We start from the raw sequence: 15,434 nt of genomic DNA, 5'->3' as shown, positions 1-15,434 counted from the left end.
CTTTTAAATGTGTTTAAGTTCTAAACGATAAATACAAGTTTAGGCTAATTGTTTTAATGGCTATGGTTTGTTTCTACAATGTTTTGCTGTCAAGAGTACGACTCGCCAGCAGAGGGCGCCATCATTCAGCAACAAGTTGACAGTGAGTGATTTTTGCCACAGAAGACCTGCCTAACATGTTGAAGACTGAGAGACAAAAAACACTAAATAATGCATTAAACCAAAACAGGTTGCTGTTTAATAATGCTGAGTACAAAATACCACATTATAACATATAACAGTGTCAGGTTGCAGCCTGGATGTTTCAGTAGTAGGTCTTAAGAGTAGAACAACAGATTTGAACCACAAACGGCCAAACAAGAAAACTATTTTCCACCTATGGACAATTACCGAAGCTTCAAAAACAATTCAGCAGCTGCCAGTATGACGAAATGGCGTACTTGGAGTCACATGATATGCCGTGTTGTCTCTGTCCTATGAACCTGCTGTTAATTCAGCTGTTCTTCAAGCCAAAACATCTCCAATTAACAAACACAGTCTCAGTTTTAAGTACACTTAGTCTTCCTGCCCAGAAACGTTTCTCCACCAGTGTGGTGTGGAAAGTCCTGAGTCTGAGGGAGAGCTGCTGCAAACAGCACTGGTGTCTGCAGTTCATAATTAATCAGTGTTAACGGCGATCATTAAGAATTCGTTAATAAATCTAAAAATTACACACTAGTGTGACAATAATTTGTTTTTTGTGCATCTTTGGAATATACACCCATAAAGCACAATGCTATCTGAGGCTTGAGACAAGTCCTGCTTTAATATGGTCTTAAAAAAATTTTAAATCTTATTATTTCAGCGATATTGTCCTTTACTCATCTGTAAAGTGTTTATGAAAAATACTGTCATATTACGTACCTCACAGTTAGTTGGAGGTGACGGTGCACAGCAGGAGGGACAGAGGCCCAGGTGTGAACTGATCCAGCCATGCTAAACTGTCGACTAATCTTGTACGTGCAAAATTGAAATATGCTGCTCAGTTTTCCAGCAGCAGAATCAGATTTCCATTTTACATTCACATGAACAGGCAGGGCAATAAGATAGTTTTCTGTTTTTTGGTTTTGTAGTAAAACACGATGATGCATGTAATACAATAACAAAAAGAAAACATTTCCCTTCACATTTCCTGTCTTGCAAGTGTGCACAGTACACACCTCTGTGTACTGCTAAATGACGCATTTAAATGCCCAGTGTTTCCTTTTAAGGCAGAGTGTAGTGGTCTAAACTTTAAAACTGAGGTGACAGTGTGTGAGGAGCTCACTGGCCCCTTCAGGATGTCAGAGTTTTCACAGTGAGCTTCTTTTCTTCACTTTTGGGTCTGAATCTCTGAGGTATGACAGCTACAAACTGATGGGGTCTTCAGGTCGGCTCCATCGTCATACTGGCTGGACTGAGGAGCATTGAACAAAGCTCCCGGACCCTTAAACTCCACAGCCTTGCAGGTTATTGAGGCTGGTTATTTCACAAGATGATCATTAAACTCCTCTATGATTTGGGTCAGGAGGCAAACTACTCATCTGCTCCAACTCCGTATGTGAACCCTTATCCTTCCTGTTGAGGGACCCTCTTTGAGGAGGTGGCGGATCTGTGCAGGAGAAGTAGTGAGGCAGAGTGGCCAGCGTCAAAGTGCCGAGAATGAGGAAACCACCCGCTACCATGAAGGAAGCGATGTAGTTGCCTGTGATGTCCTTGAGAAACCCTTGAGACATGGAGACAGGAAAAAATATTCTGAACCTAAGAGCATAAATGATGTGCATTATGTTAACTAATTAAATGCAGTGCACACAAGAAGTCAATCTGATTGCATAACTGTGCCTTTACTCTCCGAGGGCTTACGCATGTTTACTCATAAATTCAAACATCCAAATTAAGAGATTTTTAAAGGGTCGGTTCAAATAAACTGCAAGCTGAGCAGACGTTTTCATAGCAGACACTTTCACTTTAAATATCACGTTAACGTGGCCTGTGCTCTTCCTACTATGACAAGTCATAGTGATTATGTGATCATGTGATTTATTTGGGAACTTGAGGAAAAAAAGAGTTGCTTTAATGCTTGAAAGGTTGTCCAGGTTCAGGTCAGCAAGACTGAGAAGAAATGACAGTCACTGAACACCATTTTTACAGGAACTCAGGTTCTATCTGAGTGGTTACATCCTACTCACGGTTAGGTGAGGAAGACCCTTTAAGACATTTTGTTGTTTTAGCTGTGTGGTGAGGTTGGGAGTGCATGTCAAAAAACTTGTAAATGAACTGAAAACTGGGTAAGAGCACAGGCTGACCCTAAATACTCCTGTTAATGTTAATGTTTGACTACTCAGAGCCTCAGTGTGATAACACGTGTGATTTAAGTTGCTTTAGATAACAAGAAACAAGGTGACATGACCTACATTGGGAGATATAATGTGATGTGCTCGTACCTGACAGAGGTGTCCCCAGCAGTCCGGCGATGCTCTCGATGAGCTGCAGTAACCCGAGGGCCCCCATCGTGCGCTCCACGCCCACAATTATGGGCAGCACCGCGAACACCACAGAGGTCAGCGCCCCGGAGCAGAAGCCGTAGAGGAGGCTGATCACGATCAGCGCAGAGTAGGAACCAGACAAGGAGCCCACAGGCAGCAGCATGATGAACACTCCCGCCAGCGTCGTCCACATGCTCAGTACATGAATCAGCCGAAAAAGACGCAGGTCAGAGAACCAGCCTGACGCTATGCGGCCCAAAATGTCTGAAGCGCCAGCGGCTGACATGACGAAAGCGGCTTGGTACTCCGAGAAACCAGCTTGGCGGCTGTGAGCCACTAGGTGGAAATACGGCACAAAGTAGCCCACGTTAAGAAGAGTGACACTCAAGGTGTAGGTGACATATGGCCTCTCGAAGAGCAGCGACAGCTCCAGGTAGGACGAGACTCGTTGCAGCATCGAAGTACGCGGAGGACTGTTCTCTGAGTCAACCTGGGGGGTGGGGGCTTTCATGTTAAAAGCTTCAAGACGGTGTGCAGGACTGAATCAGGGTAAGTGTGGTCAGCATTCATTTGCTGAAGCTCAAATTTAAAATAAAGCCTTTAATGTCTTATTTTCACCAAACGAGACTGATAAGATGTCTGAGAGTGTGTGACTGCGATTCTGATATCATCAAATTCTTCCTAAAACACTTCTCAAAGTTGGTACACGTAATACAGTAAAGTCTTGTCTCACCTTTGCCGGGGCTTCAGATCGTCGCTGTGGACGGATGAGAGCCCCACAGGGCACGATGTTGAGGCTGAGGCCCCCCAAAATCAGAAGGGCCCCTCGCCAGGCGTACGTCTCGACCAGCAGCTGGAACAGCGGGTTGAAAGCGAAGGAGGAGAGGCCGATGCTGGCGAACCCCAGTCCCAACGCCAGGGTGCGCCGCTGGGTGAAGTGAGCCATGACTGTAGCCACCATGGGAGTGAAGACCAGCCCCCAGCCCAGACCTGAGGAACAGGAGAGGGGGAGGAGAGAACCACTGTGAGAGGTCATCGTATTCACCTATTAACTCGGCTAACAGTTAACCAGGTAAACAAAAATGACCTGCTTCGAGTCGAGACATGTTACCTGAAATGACACCCATAGTGAGGTAGAGGTGAACAAGACAGGTGGCCTGCGAGGCCAGAATGAGGCCGACAGCAGCGAGACACCCCCCTGTCATCACCACCACCCGGGCATTATACGCATTACACAGTGCTGCACCCAGCGGACCTGCAAAACAAACAAACGCATCTCCATTAGTCAACTATCTTTATCACAGCTACACAAATTTAGCAAATGGAAACTTCCACATGATCAGTGCACCATTTCAACACATTTTCCCCAAATTCAGCCTGACACAACTGGCATCTCTAGAAACTATGCAGTCCCCACTACAATATTAAATAGAGCTGTGCCTCTCTATAAGTACACCTCTTCCTGAGTGATCAGTATAGATTTAATAACAGAAATGATATACGGTATGATCATGTTTGTTACCTGCATGACAGAACAACGAGCATGATAGCTGATTAGTCAGTCAACAAAACTGATTATCAAGTTGCTTCTCTCGGTTTCATGTCGACAGATTAATCGATGGTGAAAATGATTAGTTGGTTGCAATCATACCTGCAAAAAAAAAAAAACACACTCATACTTTAACACACAGTGACTCACTGAAGAACTGCTGCGCTGCCAGGCCCGTGGACGAGATCCAGGAGATGGCCTGAGCGCTCTCATCAAAGTACTGCACGAATTCCACAAAGAAGATCCCCAAGCTGCGCATCAGGCCGAACACGAGGCTCGTGCTGACGAACAGGGCACCGACCAGCACCCAGCCCCATCCTCCATCCGGGCCCTCGGCCTCCTCGATATGGCTCTTTGCCTTGGGCTGGCGGTTGGTCATGTTTGAAAGAAATTTATCTGCAGAAATAAAATAAATGCAGCAGCGAGAGGGGCAACTCAGAATAGAAAACAAGTGCTAAGAACATGAAGATATGAGCCTCAGGGAATCCAAGTGATTGGCTCTCTCCTTTGGCAGCTCTTTCTGTCTGCTGTCTGTCTACTCTTCCTGTCAATAGTCTTAATGATTAACTTCTCACAGGCCGCTGGTTGGGCTATGTGAGTGTGACTATGCTAAACAGGCTGGTCTTCATTTGAGAGCTGGTTATAGGTGAGAGGTGAACTTCGACAAGCACTCATAGGTCAGCTATCAAGAAAATCTACATAGTGAAAGACAAGAAAACACCAACAACTGACATGACAACATTAGTATTATTATTATTATTATTGTCACAGTTTCAGGAGAAAATGTATTCCTCAGGCACAGTTGCTGCTGACAGTAACAAGCTGATCACATGCATGCATCCCCTTTTACCTCAAGAACAAAATGCTGCTGCAGCAGGAACCACAGTCACAAACACGAGTGAAGTTCCTCGTCTAACGCTGACCACAGCTTTCCACCACTGCTGTCAACATGCTCCCATTGTAGACTTCCTGTGATCTGCCATTACCAGAATCTCTAAAGAAATATCCTTCATTTTAATTTGATAACTTAACCAGCTGCCTTCATAAAGACTGTGCTTCTTCTTTGATGATACCGATGAGCTCAGAAAACTGGAATTATCACCTTCTGGCTGTTTGCCTCTGGCAGCCTGTCAAATGGTGTAATGACAATCAAAACAATGAGCTTCACATGTGGATGATGCTGCAAAGAAGCTACAAATTCTAAACATGGAGGCTTCACGCAAGCAGCAGCACAGAAGATCTGTACAATCAGCACAGTTTCAAGGTGAACACCCAAGATCAGTGTTACCAGTTCAGGATCCGACCACAGTGTGAGCACAGTTCACTAATTATTTCTGTCACACATACAGTGGGTACTTCTGATCCTTCGTGACTGTTTTCCCCTCTGTAGTGAGGTAAAAATGAGCCAAAGCAATAAGCAGTGTGGCGCAGTGACCTTGTCCATTCCTAACCTAATTCCACTCACTTCAATGCTACAGGAATTACAGGAATTTTACTCTGCGCTCTCTCTCAAACACACAAAGACTTTAGAAAATAAAACGATACCTTGATTTCATCATGGGCTGAACTTTTTTTGCACAGTATGATCATCTGATATCATTATAAACTTTGTCGAATCTGATACCGACCTGCTTATGCGGAGGGATCGCTCATTAGATTTCAGTGAAGGAAAAGCAGCAGGGAAATGTATGGTTTCACACTATATGACTCAGTGTTTGTCTTAAAGTTTCATTTCGCCAAGTGTCTTTATAAAAAATCTTCACAAACTCACAGAAAATTCACAATCACAAATGTACATAAACATAGTAAAGAGTAAGAGTAAAAAGTGCCTGGTGGGTATTTCTAAAATCCTGGTGATGGCCTTTGTTATCACTCTTATGACTCATACAATTCAGTTCCACTTTCTTTCTGAGACATTTTAATATATATTTAATATATTCCACTGATTGAAAACATGTAAACTGTGCTAAACTCAAACCCAACAATCTGCGTTTCAGTCCGTATGAATCAATATCAATGATTGATTGTGTGAGCCTACAACATGGACATTAGTGCACACGCACCTGCAAACACGTGATGACGCTGTTTTTCCTCCAATCAGCTGCAGCCTCACAGAGACCATCGGCTTCGCGCATGATTAATTACGCAGCCATTGACAGGTAGGCTGCGTAGCGCACGATGACGTAGGCTTGCTTCACACAGCGCTTGCGCAGCGGTTGTCACAAGCTGTTGTTATTAAAACAGCAGAAAAACAACACTTTGTCATGATGTAGTGACCATGCTGGTGCATTTTTGGATATTTCTACATTGCTCGTCAACTGTTGCCTGTTAGGTCTTCCCTATAGCGGTATGAGAGAAGTTTAGCGTGAAAAATTAAAGAGCAACAATCGTGTGTGACTAAATAAACAAAGTTTATTTAAATTTAATCCGGTTAGCCTGATTAAAGCTTCAGTTTAACTCGACACAACTCACCCTGGGTTTGTCAGCTTTCTTCGGGGCAGCTCATGGTCCACAGTCTCCAAATGCAGTGTGGTAAATAGCAAAAAACAACGCGGAATCTCTTATCACCACGAGCAGCGGGATAGCAGAAGTTCAACACTCACCACAGAGTGAGCCGGTAACCTACACGCGTGCGCAGTCCTCACGCGGGAGGACTGCGCGCGCCTCCCTATGGAAGCGCGCCTTCCTGTGGAAGTGTTTCAGGTAAACTGCATGTAGACTGTTGGGGTGTTATTGTTTTTTGAAAGTTAATTGACTTTGAAAGAATAACACAGTAAGTAACACAAGTAACACAAAAGCACAAAACATAGTAGGAAGGTCTTTTGCACATGAAAATCCCTCATACATGGTTTCAGATATTAAATTTATAGTAAATAATTCAGTTTGTGCAGTAAAGAAATGTTGGGTCACCCTCTTGTTTCTGTATTACATAAATATTATACATCAGGCCATTCAATCCATCAACAATATGCTTTTATTTCCTCTTCAGTTAGTCAGGGATTTCTTATAATCAGATCACAGTATTTAGATGCATTCATGTGCCAGAATATGAGGGATTTTTGTCTTAAGTGAAACAAAAAATCTTAAAGCCTATTTCAAAGTACTAAATCTGCAGAATCGTGTTTCTGATATGTAATATTGGGCTATCTAAATAAACTTCAATCACGAATGTACAAAATTATCTGGAGAAATGCAATGCAATTCTCATATAAATAGAACTTTTTCCTTCTGGGCATTTGTTGCTGGTTTGAAGAGCACATGAGTGCATGATTTTTAGAAAAGAATGGATCCCTTTTTTATTAGAAAACAAATGAGTGTGTAGCTTCAGGCAACAGGAAAAAATGCAGCATTAACAGAAAACAGAATGAAAGGGAGGATCCACAGAAACATAAATTTCCTTCTCAGTTTGTTCTCTCAGTTTCAGTATTACTTGTTGGTTAACACTGTGATCACAGCACATAACAAAAGACAGCAGTGGGAAGTGCATTCAAATCATACATTTACAATGTATCATACCAAAAATAGCTTCATGAGTTTACACAAGTCTGACACCAGAGGGAGGCAACCACATACTGGGAAGAGCATAGAAACTATAGCAGTTACACTAACAGTATTTGAGTTCCTGTGCAGAATACACTTTACTGTAGCTGCCATGTGTAGTCTGCTTTGTACCTCTGTACCTGCTGCATGCTTATAGAGGCAACACAGAATAATCAGAAGAAGAACCTCTAATAAGTAAATTAAGAAAAGTTTGCCCCAGGGCCCTGATACATGTGCTGTAATTTCTCTTTTCAAGAGGAGAATTCATACTAAATCAAAGTTAAAAGTTTGAGATTGATTTCTCCCACTGTAATAAATGTCACATATGTGGACACCTATAGAGCAGTGTATGTGTGTCTCGATGTATTATCTGTAAGAGGAATATAAGCTGTCTGATTTCCTCCATGGCCACAGTTTGAAAAAGGGTCACAAGTTTGTTTCCTTCTTTTTTTCTATGTGCTGAGGAAGAAAATACTTCTCCGAAACACGCTAATGCAACAAAGAATCAACTTGTCGTCCTGGATTTTGTGCAGTTTCAATAAAGCCACTGAAACATTTCCAGTAATACTCACTTCCTGAAATAATTTATACATATTTCCAATGAAAAATTCACTTCCTGAAAGAGTTTTGAATGAAATTCTTTTTCAACAAACATCTTGTGACTTTTGTGGACTGGTTTGCGGTCAGAGCCACAGATGGGAAAAGCTACATGTCATAGGTTTAATTTTTTCAGTTGGGGGGGGGGGGACTGAAGGTTGGAAAGTCCCGTCAAACTTCCAACGTCTGTGTGCTAAGCACGGACAATGAGCCCAACTAGCCACAACTCATCAGGGAGCAGGAAGCAGGGGACAACAGAGGGTGGGAGAGTTCAGCAGGAGTCTGCAGCCCCTCCACAGTCGACCCCCTTGGCATCAGGAAGCACCAGGGAGCTCTCACACGTGTTGTGGACTGGTAGAGTGAGTACCCGGCTTTAGGAACCTGGAGGAAACAGGTGCCGTCGACTTCATTGTTTCCACAAAAGCACCAAGAAAAAAAACAAAATCTGGAAAATGGTGGGACACATCTGAGTTAACAGAAGACGTGATTCATGGGTAGAAACAGTGTACTAATGAGAGGAAGGAAGTCCAGGGAGGAGAAAGGCTGAAGGAGGGATGTGTGACAGAGAGAGCAGCAGTTACACTGTTGAAAAAGCTGGAAAATATGCAGGTCAGCAATTTGTGACCAATTCTTTTATTCCATAGAGGTTTTAAATTTTACAGTGTGACCATTTGTTTACATATAATATTACATATGTCAGCGACTGATATTAAATGAGACACTCAACATCAAAGCTCCAATTGACATAGAAATGATTTAATTTAAATTGTACAAAACCATCTTTGTCCAGCAAATGAACACAAACATACAAATGCAAATAATATTATCAATTATCCAATTGCTTACAGTCATCTTGTTTAAATTGCTAATGTCAGAAAACCTCATAATTTAATTTATTTGCTTTAAGGTCAGTACAAGACAACTAAGTCCTTTGCCTGCTCGGACTATGAAAGCAGATATCACTGCACTTTTTTTTTAATGGTACGCAGGCCCCAGGCCTCAGGATTTAAGATAAATCTGACAAATACACATTTAAGAAGAAAATTTCAATAACATAATGCTGATTAAGTGCTTCTCACAAATGTTCTCAAAAACTCACCACCTCTCCTTTATAAAACTTGCTTCATCATCTTTCATTCAAACTGTTCACAATCCTGTCAAAATTCAGTGTACGCACATCCCAAATTTCTTCCCATCTCTTCTTCCCTTCTTCCCCTCTTTCCGTCCCTTCGCAGACCTTCAAAAACACTTTTCTTAAATCCATGTCCATCTCAGAAAAGCTACCCAGGATTTCTAATGAGTCCTACAGATTTCTACCACGCAGTGTGTTATGCTATGCTAGCTCCAAGCTCCCAAACTCATCCAACATTTGCAAATTTCTCTCTCAAATGGAATCCAGTTTGACATCATTTTGTCCAAGCTGGTCACCTAACCAGTCTGCTAAAAGTTAAGAATAATCACCTAATTCGTATCATTAAGTTGTTCTGAGCACCATGCTGGTCGTGATTAATGAGGCTGAGGTCAGACCTCTTCAGCAGGCCTGCAGAATGGGCTGGTAGGGCTCAGTCAGGACCTTGTAGCGGATCTTAGTGTTGGTCACTGCCCCGTGTTTCTGGCGCAGGTGAAGACGCAGTTGACTCTTGTGGCGGAAGTGAAGGTCACACTTCTCACACTAAAAGACAATGAGTGAGCAGATTAAACAAGCAAAGGCACGGCAGAGCGATGATAAGGACATTCTGTGGTTTTCCTGGTGTGACACGCTGTGTTTTAGTCTCAAACGGACGGTGTGTGTTTCTGACTCACAGTGTAAGGCTTCTCTCCTGTATGAATGCGCAGGTGGCTCTTCAGGGTCTGCAGGTGGCGGAAGCGGGTGCCACAGGTGTGGCAGGGGTACGGCTTCTCCCCAGTGTGGATCAGAACGTGGGCCCTCAGATGGGCAACCTAACACCAGGATAAACCACACGAAAAGGCTGAGAAGCACAGCAAGATTCGGCTTTAAAAAAGGTTATCTCCCTCAACCCTCAGACTCCACAGACTGAATCCATGTGTCGGGTACACGATGCTTCCTGCCCACAAGAACTCATACTCTGCTTGAAACTGAGCTTAGTAATATTACATTTTTTCTCCATGCAATTGGGTTTGTAGCCCTAAAGAACCGTCAGACATCCAACTAAATGTTTTCTTGGGTAAGACTTCAGCTGTTTTCCAGGTGGTGCCTCTAACTTCTAGAGTTTAAACACAAAAGGTTACACACTGTGGCTGCAAAAAAATAGGGATCATGGGGATGATTTTTGTTCCCTGTAATTTTTCAATTAAATGAATGACTAACTTTGGGTTTGAATTGAACCTCAATCTGACAAATGTGCCCATGATCACACAAAGTTAACCCTCACCTGGACAAATCGAGCGCCACACGTGTCACAGCGATAAGGTTTCTCTCCTGAATGAATGCGAGAGTGAGTCTTCAGGTTGGCAGGACGGTTGAACTGGGCGCCGCAGACATTACAGCGGTACGGCTTGTCACCTGCCGTGGCAAAGCGTTCAGCGTCAGCTGTTGGTTTTAAATAAATAAAGTGAAAGATAGAGTAGGAGAAAGAGATTTTCTAAAGCCTTACCTGAGCAGACGGTCTTTGTTCCTTGAAGGTTGCCAGAATAAGAGTAGGGCACATAGTAGTTCTCGCGCTTGATGGCATGTTGGTTGTGGTGCGCAGCTTCTGGATCAGTGGGGTGCAGGTTTGGGAAAACAGTGGAGGGTGAGACTGACGAAGCAGAAAAATACAAATACGCAATTAATTATTTGATCATATTGATATTGAAAATGTGTGCAACGTGAAGGAGATTTGGCTTATACCTGTTCCCTCCTTGTGTGTGGGAGGCACTGTTGGGTGATCCACAGAGGGGGGTGGCCCCAGGGGAGGGGCTCGGCCAGAACCCTCGTAGCAGGAGGCCTGCCCCTGTCTAATGAAGAAATGAGGCGTTACATGTTTGCTTAAACTCAGTTTATTTTTTCCCCTGTCATGTCATAATTCTCTCTGTTGAGCTTTACCTATCAATCTGACCAGGCACTTCTCCAGACCACGCCTCTGTTGGTGCCTTAGTTGTGGAGCCCATCCTGTCTGCAGTGGGTGATATGAGATTTTGCGGTTCCTCCATCTCCTCTTCCTTCACCGTGGTGGCTGCACACAGTGGGTTGAGGACAATGTACTTGTATTTTTTCCAATTGCAAGCCTTTGGGTCCGGGAAAGATTTCACATCACTCTGGAGAAATAAACAAAATGCAGTTAAATGCTTCAATTTAAATGTAAAACAAAACTTCCCAGTGGTAATAAAGACTAATTTAGTACCACTTGGTGATAATTACTCTCTTAGGGCTCCTTGTGTGAACAACTTTTACATTTTTAATTTGCTTAATCTTCCTTAAACTCACTACAAGGTTTTTGTTGCAGGTGTTGGATTCTGCTGGAGAGTTTGGTTGGCAGCTGGAGCGGGCGGGGCTGTCTGGAGACGGAGTCGGGCTGGAGTCAGGCTCTCCTTTCAGCACCTTTGACCCAAGCTGGCAGGTCGGGAAAGCCCCTGGCTTGAGAGAGCCCCCTGCCTCTGCAGGGACCCTGCAGGAGAAACAAAGGAAGTGTGCCGCAATGAGCTAATCCTCACAACAAACAAAGGCTCGCAAACCAGAGCAGCAGCCTTGCGACAATCTGTAAACACAAACTCGATGTGATAAGCACGTAGGAAATGTATGAGTCACACCCAGAGTGATCGTTCTGCCAAAGTCAGCTCATTTAACCATTTCAGTTCCACATTTTGTTCTCCTACCTTGTTGCAACTTCTGTTGGGAGTAATTTCTGGGGTCCTGGATTGGGCAGGTCCCCTCCTTTGGGTGCTACAGAGGCTAGAGACACCCTGGAGTCCAGCTCCAGTTGAGGGTGTCTTGCACTCATATTCTCCCTGCTGAAAAACATGCAAGATTGCACAGTGAAATCAACCCAGTCGGAATCACAGTATTTATTCATCCGCAAAATCCACCCTGGCCCGACAGCTGATGTTCTCTCACCAGTGCAGCTGCATGAAATCCCGGCAGGTATCCGCCACGTGGTCCATCTGCAGATATGTTGCAGCAGTGAGCACCCCAGGGACGATGGTTGGTGTCAGAGGGAGGCGGGAGGTGTACATAAAGTCGAGCAGCAGGGAGATGCTGGATGGGTCCAAGGTGTCAGGGAGAGACACGGTCATGAGCTGCTCCCTGCCGCCACCGCGTCCCTGAAGCAACACACGGTGGGAGTACAGCGAGTAGAAGAACCCGCTGAGAGAAGAAAGAGAGAGTTTGTGTCCATTACAGTGTTTGAAATAAAGAGGACGAATCAGAAATGCGAGGAAGGCATGGGAGGGAGAGGACAGTGGGATGTCTCAAGTGGAAAGCAGAACAAAGATACAAAAACATAAAGATGACTGGATCATAAAAGGGAAAAAAGAGTCTTCAGGTTTCAGTTGTTTGAGGAGGTTTTCAAAAGAGTGTTTATCTGATGAAATTGGCCTTTGCACCAACCTGCAGGCCACGAGCACAGCACAGTGTGCCCGTAGGTGCACATTGCCAACAACCAGGGTGGTGTCGGTCAGGATGCTGCGGTGCCGCAGCTCGTTCAGGTTCAGCAGTACATCGTTTGAATGGCGCGTGAACTCCTTCACGTATCCCTCAGCTGGGGCAGCAGCCCTCATCTCATGCACTCTGTCGATCCTGTATCCGTCCAATACTTCCATCATGCTTGCTGGGACCTGCAGACATGGCATTATATATGATACAAGCAAGCAATGGGAATTTTTAGGTTTAATCGAACAGAGTTTAAATTTTTATGAGTTTTATGACGCCCAACAGTAACTTACTTACCTATATGTAACTGATAGAATAAATAGTATGGAGTGTCCCAGACACATCTGTTAGGTGAGACCAGCTCCCTACTCGTACCTGCACGAGGAAAAAAATAAGAAACATCCACTTGATCTTTATCTTGAATAATTAAGCCTCTATATACACATTATTGCAGTATACTGAGAGCTTCTCAAGAGATGATTTTTTTTAAAATATCTAAAATTCAACCATTTTTAAGTCCTACATTCACCTTACAGTTGCTGAAAACTATCAAACATCTGACAAAATCTAAATGTAAGTGTTAACTTTTAAGGATTACTCAAGAACGGACAAAATCTTAAAACGCAAACAAGTCAGCCTCAGCAAACAGGAACACGTAAACTCACCCCGACCAGCAGGGACGAGAACTAACGCGTGCCTCACTGACGTCAAACCCCTCGGCTCAGCGTTCAGTCGACAGTCTAACTCACCCACAGCCTCCACTGGCTCTGATCAGCACTGTGACTGGAGGCTGAAGGGAGGGAGCTCTTTATAATATCGTGCAGGAAGCCCCCATACAACCAGAGTTGCTCGTTTCCTCTTTCCTCAATGGCCCACGTGTATACTGGAAGCAACGCAGGAAAAGCCCTGGCCCAAGCCCCGGGCTCCAAGTATTTTTAGTGGCTTATTAGTTTTTCTAAACCCCCATAGCTCTGAGCAAAGTAATGGCAGGAAAGCATAGTGTGTTTTTGTGTCATGTTGAAAAAATATGTATGAGGACCCTTGGGGAAACACCATACATGCCTGCCTATCCAGGAGTAAGCCAGAGAGCACCAGCTTTTCCCCACCAACGCTTTCCTATCCTTCACCCCTCTCCAGGACAGAGGAAACTGTCTGAGAGGAAGCTGGAAGACCAGCTTATTGTTGGATAAACAAGCTGCACTGAGATCTATATCAAGCAAGCTTTTTATTGTCAAAGTTTCACTCATATTTTGCTCACGATCTCGCAAGCATTTCTTTAGTTTTCGGGGTAGTATTTGAATACAAGAATCAATGGCATTCAAAGGGAAATCATGACATTGCTGAGTTGACAAGCATTAGTGAGTGCTCTACAACAGTATATGGAAACTTCTGGCTTGCCGAATCAGAGCAGAGGTGTTGTGTTATGAGGCCCGAAAGGAAGGAAGCAAGACCAAATCGATCGTTCTAGATGGGAGACACCTTCTCCTGGTGGTGAAAAACAACCTTTACCCCGCCCTGAGTGAGAAAAATGCAGCCGACAGATGTGCAGGAACTGCCCTGCACGCCCACACACACACACACACACACACACACTTCTGAATGCATCCTGCAAAGCTGCTCGGAGACATGGACGAAAACGCCTGCGCAGGACATCCGTCAATAATAAAGCAAGCAGGAGACAAGGGAGGACAGATGGAGATGGAGGGGGGTAATGGAGCGAGGAGGACGAGGGCTCGGAGGTCGTGAATAACTAAAAAAACAAGCGGAAAGCTACCTCATGCTCAGGGCAGCCTTGGGTTCACAGAGAACCAGGCACCGGACAGCTAATTGAGGCGCCGCAAAAGTGAACTATGAACTGCATTTCCCTCACATCAAAGTATTTTACAGGAGGAGACATTGAAGAAAAAGGAGAGAAATCATCAAGGCTGACTTCAGGCAGATAAGTGCTTCCTGCATGAAAAGCTGAGATTGTGGGATGATGCAAGTGGTAATTTGATTAATAAAGAGAAAATTATTTTTATTTTCATTGATGAGATTGATTACTGAGCCCAATTCAGAAAAGCATAAAATTTTTTAACTGACTTTGAGCTGCTGTGACTGTTTCCTGATAACAGCATATTTTGCCTTGTTGAGTATATTGTATTGTCGAAAAGAGTACATAGCCAACAGTAAACAAGAAGACATTACAAAACTTAATATATACATATGTAATGAAAAGCAAATGTGTCAAACATGAAGTAAAAATCAGACAACATGGTCATGTTTGGAATAAATCTATTGAAAATGTGAATCGGAAGTAAAGAGTTTGCATGAGGTGCAGAGCTCGTGTGCGTATCCTCGTGCTTTTATTTGTTTGGATGGAGGTCGGATCAATTGTGTGCTTTGTAAAAGAAAAAAAAAAGAAAAGGAAAAACCATAAAGGAAAACAACGATTAAGAAAACAGAGAGGGAGATGTAGGTCTTGGCTACTTCCAGGCATTGTGAGAACAACGGATGAGGGGGGCGGTTGAGGAAAAGTGAGAACATTACTAAACAGGTTCACCAATGGGCGGAAGCCATTGAGTCCATCCCGTTGGCAAAGCTTGGCAATGATCATAGTGACTTCCTGCTTCTTACTCGTCTGTCAGTGGCCATCGGCGACCCGGTGACCGCATTG

General features: G+C 43.9%; 2 protein-coding genes across 4 annotated transcripts; both read right to left on the bottom strand.

The window, feature by feature from the left end:
• Positions 1-208: 208 nt before the first annotated feature.
• Positions 209-6,690, bottom strand: slc16a13 (solute carrier family 16 member 13). Of its 2 annotated transcripts, XM_046380396.1 has the most exons (7): positions 6,526-6,689; positions 6,117-6,279; positions 4,204-4,449; positions 3,616-3,759; positions 3,238-3,494; positions 2,463-2,994; positions 209-1,744 (listed from the first exon to the last, which is right to left on the bottom strand). In XM_046380396.1, the coding sequence occupies exons 3-7, from the start codon at positions 4,430-4,432 to the stop codon at positions 1,521-1,523; spliced, it is 1,386 nt and encodes a 461-aa protein (XP_046236352.1). In that variant the 5' UTR covers positions 4,433-4,449; positions 6,117-6,279; positions 6,526-6,689; the 3' UTR covers positions 209-1,520. The 2 variants fall into 2 exon arrangements, with proteins under 2 accessions (XP_046236352.1, XP_046236353.1); XM_046380397.1 differs by lacking the exon at positions 6,117-6,279 and having other exon boundaries at positions 6,526-6,690.
• A 2,235-nt stretch (positions 6,691-8,925) lies between these two features.
• On the bottom strand, positions 8,926-13,641 carry bcl6b (BCL6B transcription repressor). Of its 2 annotated transcripts, none has more exons than XM_046380392.1 (12): positions 13,444-13,641; positions 13,076-13,153; positions 12,737-12,963; positions 12,245-12,493; positions 12,007-12,141; positions 11,618-11,798; positions 11,237-11,448; positions 11,042-11,148; positions 10,806-10,904; positions 10,584-10,714; positions 9,994-10,131; positions 8,926-9,862 (listed from the first exon to the last, which is right to left on the bottom strand). In XM_046380392.1, exons 3-12 carry the CDS (start codon positions 12,949-12,951, stop codon positions 9,722-9,724), a joined length of 1,608 nt encoding a protein of 535 aa, XP_046236348.1. In that variant the 5' UTR covers positions 12,952-12,963; positions 13,076-13,153; positions 13,444-13,641; the 3' UTR covers positions 8,926-9,721. The 2 variants fall into 2 exon arrangements, with proteins under 2 accessions (XP_046236348.1, XP_046236347.1); XM_046380391.1 differs by having other exon boundaries at positions 10,806-10,949; positions 13,444-13,632.
• Between the last annotated feature and the right edge of the window lie 1,793 nt (positions 13,642-15,434).

This window comes from Scatophagus argus, chromosome 23, assembly GCF_020382885.2.
Source record: "Scatophagus argus isolate fScaArg1 chromosome 23, fScaArg1.pri, whole genome shotgun sequence".
In the NCBI taxonomy this organism is placed as follows: domain Eukaryota; kingdom Metazoa; phylum Chordata; class Actinopteri; family Scatophagidae; genus Scatophagus; species Scatophagus argus.
Note: the sequence above shows the minus strand (reverse complement) of the source record. Positions and strands in the feature narration are given on the sequence as shown.

What these genes read in the sequence shown, in the direction of transcription:
- slc16a13 (XM_046380397.1), bottom strand. Translation starts at nt 4,432, where the DNA reads ATGACCAACCGCCAGCCCAAGGCAAAGAGCCATATCGAGGAGGCCGAG. An exon ending in GATCTGAAGCCCCGGCAAAG is followed by an intron (nt 2,995 to 3,237) that starts GTGAGACAAGAC and finishes CCCACCCCCCAG; the next exon opens with GTTGACTCAGAGAACAGTCC. An exon ending in GCTGGGGACACCTCTGTCAG is followed by an intron (nt 1,745 to 2,462) that starts GTACGAGCACAT and finishes CCATGTCTCAAG; the next exon opens with GGTTTCTCAAGGACATCACA.
- bcl6b (XM_046380391.1), bottom strand. Translation starts at nt 12,951, where the DNA reads ATGATGGAAGTATTGGACGGATACAGGATCGACAGAGTGCATGAGATG. An exon ending in GCTGTGCTCGTGGCCTGCAG is followed by an intron (nt 12,494 to 12,736) that starts GTTGGTGCAAAG and finishes TTCTTCTCTCAG; the next exon opens with CGGGTTCTTCTACTCGCTGT. An exon ending in AACAAAGACCGTCTGCTCAG is followed by an intron (nt 10,715 to 10,805) that starts GTAAGGCTTTAG and finishes TTGCCACGGCAG; the next exon opens with GTGACAAGCCGTACCGCTGT.